Source organism: Sporothrix brasiliensis (assembly GCF_000820605.1).
Source record: "Sporothrix brasiliensis 5110 chromosome Unknown Cont20, whole genome shotgun sequence".
Lineage (NCBI taxonomy): Eukaryota > Fungi > Ascomycota > Sordariomycetes > Ophiostomatales > Ophiostomataceae > Sporothrix > Sporothrix brasiliensis.
The window spans coordinates 4,460,552-4,468,543 of NW_024467139.1; the positions used below are offsets into that span (position 1 = coordinate 4,460,552).

General features: G+C 51.6%; 1 protein-coding gene across 1 annotated transcript; it reads right to left on the reverse strand.

Moving 5' to 3' along the window:
* Nucleotides 1-5,126: 5,126 nt before the first annotated feature.
* SPBR_06757 (E3 ubiquitin-protein ligase RNF14) lies at nt 5,127-7,336 on the reverse strand (the record flags this gene model as incomplete). The annotated part of the gene is made up of 3 exons (XM_040765013.1): nt 5,127-5,300; nt 5,563-6,539; nt 6,697-7,336. The coding sequence occupies 3 exons, from the start codon at nt 7,334-7,336 to the stop codon at nt 5,127-5,129; spliced, it is 1,791 nt and encodes a 596-aa protein (XP_040617166.1).
* Between the last annotated feature and the right edge of the window lie 656 nt (nt 7,337-7,992).

The window sequence follows — 7,992 nt, forward strand, 5'->3', positions numbered from 1 at the left end:
ACTGGCAACATGGCTGTGGGGCACATGATAAATATCGTTAGGGGAGAGCAAAGCATTGGATTTCGTGGGGCTATATGTGCCGTGTCTTAAGCCATCGCGTCGCGGAATATCAAACTTTTTTTTGGCGAGGCCGGAGATGAGCCAACCCGGAAATTGGGGGAGCGCAAACAAGAAAAAAAGGTAAACAAAAGCATATGAGAGACCTTGAAGTGAACGGAAACCGATAGCTGTCTACCATTTTTTTGTTGGAATTTAATCTCGACAAGGCAGAGGAAAGTGAAGCAAAAGTGAAGCAAAAAATGGGGCCATAGCAAAGCAATTCCGAGGAATAACAACAATTCTCTTCACGCCTCGATGCCTTATCCCCTTCACTGCGTCCTGCTTGTTATTACAGCGCTTGTAAACTACGTTCATGTGGCGCTAGCTTGACGATACGAGGACGAGAGCAAGCAAACATGTCACATAAGAGATGACTGCGCATGTTGGGTCTACGTCTTAAGTTGACGGCGACTGCGGCTGGGCCTCCTCCTCCCTGCATCCGGCACCTGCATGGTTGCGAATCAAACAAACAAGATGGTCCGGAGTCTTCTATCATATGCTTATGACTGTGTGCCCCTGACGTCGTGAATAGAAGCTTGCCGCGGAGTAGGATGTTCGCCGTACGCCAGATAGACAAATTGCAATATGGTGCCGCGTCTCCGTATCGCACCGTTGATTTACAGCCTTTACAGCATCCCAAGTGAATTCTTCTGAGGTGACATCCAGTAAGACGCAGGGCTCAGAGGCAACTTGAACTTCTGTGGCCACTGCCGGTTTGCAACTCCTACTTTCGCAGTGATGCGTTGAGTATGAGGTTTGCTACTGCTTCTGCCATTCCACTGCCACCTTCCTAATCCCCTCTTTTGTGCTTTATTTTTTTTCTTCTTACTTGCGGAAGACTGCACTCCCATGCAGCTGGAATAGATCGGATGCCTAGAGCTGGCGTTTACCCGAGCAACAGATGGCTCTGGTGATATGAATCTAAGAAATGTCATTATGTTACGTGTAGCTCATCAGCACAGACAGGATATGTGGCCATGTGCAAGCAAGGAATGAATGAACTTCCTTTCTTGCGATCCTTGACCGTTTGGAGTTGCCACATAAATGAAATTGCCCGTAGAAATTGAGGTCATCACGAGACCGACAAGAGCCAACAAAATCGACGCACTACACGCGCGGTAGACGAGGGAAATAAACAGGAAAATGCTCATCTTCAGACTCGCCATCACCAACAAGAGCTATCGTCAAGTCAAGCCAGAGGTTTACGTCTACATGGTTGCGAAGTGCTGGCCGTCACTGGCTATCCCAGGGCCCAACCTGGACGCGAATCACACTGGAAGCTGGGTGTCAGAATAGAATAATGAAGCAGACACCCGACAGACGAGCCCACATGTGGGACATTCCGTTTATTACGCGTGGAGAATGAAGAGGATGTTGTGGACAGAGCCAGAGCGGCTTGAGGCATGAGGCATACAGTTGGAGAATGAGAGGGTTATATCAGAAGTCTGATATAGGTCCATCTATAGGTTAAAAACCAGAGTGGGAACTGGGAACTCTTCTTTACCAGCTTCTGCAGAATTGGACGCCTTTCGGAGAACGAACTGTATTCGTACATGGATTGGGGGAGAGGGGGGGGCACACGGTACGATGCACGACGTATGGGCATGTTAATAGAGCGAGTGCCCGTCGAGTCCTTACTGTTGTACCTCATACTTGCTCTCTGCATCTGCACTGTGACTGAAGTCCTCTGGCCTGATCCCGCACCATCGCGATTATTGCAGAGGAAATAATCTTTTGCTCGTCTGGGCAACCAAGAATCCAGAGAGGAAAGAAACAGCCTCGGGACGATGCTCGGTTGCTTTGCATCCCTGTTCTTTCCACCACTCCCGCAATACGTTTTTGATTTGTTTGCTCGTGTCCATTTATATCGTAGCCATCACGGATTCCAGCCCGTTCACGGACCAAAGTAGTAATACCCCTGCCGTCCATCCGGCATTGCAATGGCGTTCGTCCTTCTCCCGGGCGCATCTGGGTTCACTCGGTTACTGGACCTTACTATTCATTGCCCCTCTGCCCCTTTCAGTCTTTGTTTGTCTCTTCTGTCGTTCCATGGGTCTCACATCGATCAAGCACGAGCTTCGATTGCCACGTAAGATTACTTACACCGTTTGTCCCGGCCATCTTTCGTACCAGCGTGACTACTTTCCTTGGAATAACTTGAAATTGCCTGCTTTCTGCACCACTTTGGTCATGCAATTATGCTTTTCTACGGCGCAGAGTCGCAATCTTCATCTGACTTGGCATACCCCCACTCGCCTTCTCTTTCAACCGTCCATCTTAACAACGTACACCAAAATTGCGTTCTGGCCAAAACAAGAACGAGTTTGCTACTTTCTCCGCAGCCAAGACGACGAGAAAAAGGCAAAAAGGGGGCAAGTGGAGAGAGACGAGTAAGAGCAGTGAAAAGAAGAGAGACACAAGGCGCGAACCGTGTGTATGATTGCAAACGATGTACATCTTAGTCGCTCAAAACGGACCCCTGAATTTCCTATTCCGGGACGATGCCACTTTTTCCTGCCGCGGCCTCTATTCAAGATGGTCGCCTCAGAATCGGCACAGAGCAGGGAGTTGAGATTTATGAAGGATAAGTGACATGGAAGACGTTCGAGGCTTGGTCTAACTCGACGGAGAACGAGAGAGTGTCGTTTAGAAATGGGGCTACATAGCATCAGAGAACGCTCTGAACTTTTTTTTTCAAGCGAAAAACAAAGAGTCCAGCACGGGCTCTGTATGCCGCAAAGGCTACGCGAGATGTCTTCTCAGGGGCTGCGCTTATGAATAATAGTATGATGTATGTCCTACAATGTACATACTCAGTACCGGTACAAAGGCAACAGGATGATTCTCGAGGGAATGGAAGGGCCTCCATATCTTTCGATTCTGTTGGGATATCTGCCCGGTTTTTCCTCCTCGACATGCCCACCCACGCCCCCTTCCCATGTTGCCACCGTTCTCTGTGTCCTTCTCTTTTTGGTTTTCCGTCTTCCTCTTTGTGATTACACTCCCCCCCAAATATTCCGAGATCAACTGCAACAACAGGGAGGTGTGTGACCCACGAAACGGGACCAGCTGGTAGGCACAAAATAAATATGAAAATAAAAATATTGTGCTCCACCCACAAGTCGTACACGTCACATTGAGACACAGTCACTTGCCCTCTGCTAGCTTGTATTGTGTGTTCATCGCTAGAAATGCACTGAATAAGGGAGATGTTGGCACCCAAAAAACTCTGGCCTGCCTTTCGCATGGCATGGAGATATCTAGCCGCCGTATCCTTTCTACGACTGCGACTTCTTCGCCTACTGTATTTTATTATCTAGGATTCCATCATCTGATAAATGGAAAATTGCTGCTTTAAAGCAACAAATAGGGGTAATAACGAGGTAAGAGATAAAAAGGAGACAACAAGGGTGCACTCGAAACCAGAAACAGAAACAGAAACAGAAACAGAAACAGAGGCCGTGTTTAGCCCTTTTTGGTATTGTAACGGTTCGGTACTAGCTATGATGAAAGAGTGACGTGAGAGTGTGAGTCGGGAAAAAAGAATAGAGAAGACAAAAAAGGAATATAGCTACGAAGTAACCATGAAAAGTGGGAAATGAACCATCCTTATGATGCTGGACTCCGGAAGGAAGCATTGCCAAAATCAGACTGAGGAAGCCATGACAGGAAAAGATTGACAAGTACGACATGGGGTATGTTTGAACGGAGGACAAAGTAAAAAAATCACCAGAAAATAGAAGGAAACGGGGTCCGGTAAGGGCTGCTATGGAGAGAATCAGTGGACAAAACTCTGATTCTCGTTTCTGTTTGATTGCAAAAAATAGACCACGCTGCATGGTTACTCCGCCTCAATCAGCTAAGCCAAGAATATGTAGAGTGGGAGAGGAAGGCAAACGAACACGCACCCGTCAGTGTTTCTAGTGGCACACCAAAGATGCAGTTTCGAGCAACATACTCTGAACGGTACTTGCAATGGCGTGCCATACACTGGAAAGGGGGTGTGCAGGTAGACAAATATGAGTGTATATGTAGATGTACAACTCTATCCACAAAGGATTCGGCGGGGAGAATAGAAGTAAAAGACGAGGAGAAACGGGAGGGAAAGGGTTGCACTGGGGGCATCCTCAAGAGCCGGCAACGACCAGTCGCAGTGGCCTAGTATTGCCCTCCAAACTGCCCTTACCTACTTCCTGGTTTCCGGGCTTCTCCGTATGGAGCAAAGATCTTTCTCTGCTTTCACTTTTTCACCTCCCATCTCGTTGTGTGTGCCTGCCCTTTGGTGGGTGGTCCACGTCCTCGTTCCCGGGGGGGGGGGGGGGGGGACACGGGCAAAATCCTCCTGTCCATTTCCGCCCTCTTGGCCTCCTCATCCCTTTCCATGTCCATGCCTGTCTATTTTGGCCTTGCTGCTATTCCTCCCCTCCCGCTCATTTTCCACCTGTTTGGTCTCCCTGACTACCCAGTCAGCAGTGAGTCTTTCCCAAAATACCAGCTGCCCAGCGCTTTGGTGGGCAACTATTCAATCGCGGCCAGCGTCCCCCTCCTTGTCGACTGCGTCACCATACTCTCCCGCACCTCTTTTCTGGATGTCCCTTGGTGGGGATGAACGGGAAGAATGCTCTTGCAGCAGTAGCAGCCGTGGGCGTAACCTCCTGATGCACCGCAACACGACGGAAATGTGGGAAACCAAGAAGGATTGGCGATACAGGGCGTGGTATGCGACTCAAAGAAAAGTGGCAAGCTTGCCCAACAAATATCAAAAGAACAAGAGAGAAACAGCAGCGAGAGGTATCTAAAGGTAAGATGGTATACACAATGCGTGTAAATTGTAGATTTTTAATTAAACCAATTGTTTTTCGTGCGCATTGATGCACCAACGCATTCTTTAAATGCCAGAAGTTTGAAAATGCCACCAAATGGCCCAGAAAAAAACCCAACATATGCTCTAAAGCCTGGAGTTTAGTCCTCGGCATCCTCGTTATCGACGAGAGCAAGCTCGACAAAGTTGCGAACCCAGGCCGCCATCACTGGGTCCAACTCGTTACCAGGATTTCGGTGTTCTCGGCCGCCAGCACCGGCCCCCCGTATTTGTCCCCGTCCCTGCCCGGCAGCTCCTCGACCTCGCCCTGCTCCTCGTCCTCGTATACGACCATCCTGCCCTCTTCCTCGAGCTGCCGCAAAGCCTCGTAGCCTTGGGGCTATACCGTTGTTGTTGTTGTTGTTGTTGTTGTTGTTGTTGATACCGTGGTGGTCGTCGTTATCGTGGTTACCCGGCGCAAGAGGTGCTGGACCCGGCGCTGGGTCCATGGCGATGCGAAGGACGAGAGGCCCTTCACGGGCAACATCAACATGATGGGGGGCCGCCGGGGTTGGAGCTCGTCGTGGGCCTTCCCTTCGTCGTCGTCCATTGTTCCTACCATCACGGCCACCCCGCTGCCTAGGACCGCCTCGGTCATGTACCCGGCCACCGCGTCCGCCCTGGTAGCCATCTGCAGCAGCGGCACCGTTGACGTTGGCATCACCTTGCACAACATCTTCATCCGAATCCCAGTCGGACAGATCATCGTCGGGCAAGTCCCGGTCCTCGTTATCTGATTCGTTCAAGTCGGCAACGCGAACAGCGGCGCGTCCATCGAATGCAATAACCTGGCCGTTACCACCGCCTTCGTCCCCATGCTCGAGCTCCCACAGTCGGTTGAAACATCCTGTTCGCCGGCCATCGGGAGCCTCGCCAAAGTGCCGGTAAGGATTGCTGGAGTCGAGCCACGCCGCGCACAAGTAGCAAAAGTGTGTGTTGCAGCGGAAGCAAATCATGTGGTTACATCCCATGGTCTTTTGGGCAGGCGCTGCGCATGTCGGGCACGGCGTCGTGTGATGTGCTAGGTATTCGAGCGATGCTTTATCCTCCTCAGCCAGCTCGCCGGTGTTTCGGGGCGGTGAGCAGTACACAAAGTCGCCGTGCCACGAAAGGAGACAACGGTTGCAAAATGCAAACGCGCAGTCTTCACAGATGCATAGGCGTTCTTCTGTCGCCGAGTACGCCTTTTTGCTCTTGCCGTTATCGCCTGCCGGCGCCTCTACTGCTGCTTCCGCTTCCGCCTCCTCCTCGTCTTCGCCGTCGCTCTCATGGAGCGACAGGCCGCGCGGTTTCTTGTGCTTTTTAGACCGTGCCGCACCGTTGCACCAAGCGCGCGGGCAGTAGACAGTATTCTTGTCCGACTGGAGTGCCGTCTTGTACTTGAGGTCAATGTAGCGCCGCACCAGGCTCTCGTCAAGGGGAATCTGCAGCAGCTCGCCGGGACTAACGGATACGAGCTTGGGTTTGCTGTTCTTCTTGCCCATCTGCTGGGCCGCAGCGACGCGCTCCTTGGAGCAATTCGGCTCGAGGCAACGAATAGATGCAAGGTCACCTTCTGTGATGGCGCTGCTGTAAAAGTCTTGCAAACATTGGCGGCAGAAGACATGACCACAGTCTTGCATACGGTGGCAGGCTGCGCCCTTCTTCGGATCTATAGATAGATGCTCGATTAGAAAACTGCAGAAGGTGCAACAAATTTAAGCATCTCGGGGGCATGAACTTGCCTAAGCAGATACCACAGCTAAACGTCTCTTTGGCAAAGGCGGCCTGCTTTGCTGCAACGTCGTAGTTGAGAATCGCCACTTTGTGTTCCGTGTCCACGGCGAGAAACCCGTTTTGGTTCACGAGCCCAAACACCTCGTCATCCGCCGCCTGCTGGATATGGTCGACGTAGCTGAACACAACCTGGTCGCGCCCCGTCTCCTCCCAGAGTCGTTCACAATCGCTCGCGAGGCGACCCAGCACGCTGCTCGGCAGCCATGGTGGAAACGCCGTGACGGCCACTGTGGGCGGCTCTTCTGCTGGGTACGCAGGTGGCAGCGTTACACAAAGATGCAGTGACGGCAAGTAGGCCAAGCTGTGCGTGTCGATGACCCGGTTCTCTGGGAGGAGATGTGCGTTGGCAGCACTGGCACTGGCGTCGGAAGCAGATGATGCCCCGGGAGCCACCTGCGTGTCAGTTGTTGCATTCTCGATGATGCCTGTGGCTGGAAATGCGACAGTGACGACCTTGGCCGGGTTCACAGGCACTTCGAGCGTAAAGGCATACTTGTTTTCGCTGTCAATAGCTAGTTCGGGGAAAATGGCCTTGAGCGAGTTGATCTCGACAGCGCGCAGGTCGTCATAGTCGATATCGTCTTCTACTTCGTAATCCATGGCGGAGAGTGAGGTCCGGCTCAACTGAGGCTGCGATTCCGAACGTGTCTCGTGCCCAGCTTGTTTCTCACACTTCTCTCACTTCTCTCACTTCTCTCTCGTCCTCTCGTCCTCCAATCCTATCTGCCCTGGATATTGTCCCAGGCCAATGTATATACCAAGTACGAGACACACATCGTTCATGCGATCTTCGCGACGAATATAAAATCAGGGCGGGGAGGCGACAAGCCGCGTAGTGAAAATTGATTCCGTTCAGTATTAGGAATGGAAGAAGTTGGTGTTGGAGTTGAAATGGCCTGAAGTCCACAACGCTTTTTGAGAATGACGTACGGAGCGTTATACCTGATTATGAATTATGATTCGGAGGGGCGTCCCGGGTGCGGTGCGCTACTTGGGAGGGGCAGGAGCGCTTTGCCGTCAGTCGTGACTCTTACGCCATCTTCGGCCGCGTGACAAAGGCCGGAAAGAGCCAGGTCAAGGGGTGGCCTGAGCTTCTGTAACAAAAGTGCCCTATTCATACCCTTTAGGCCCGCTGATTGGCTGCGGTATCTCGTCCCCTATGTCCAATTTAGCAGGACAGCTCTATCCCCACAGTGCACCACCAAGCAAAAGCAGAAGCAAATTGAGCAAGAGCCAGGGCGGGGGCGCTTGAAGTT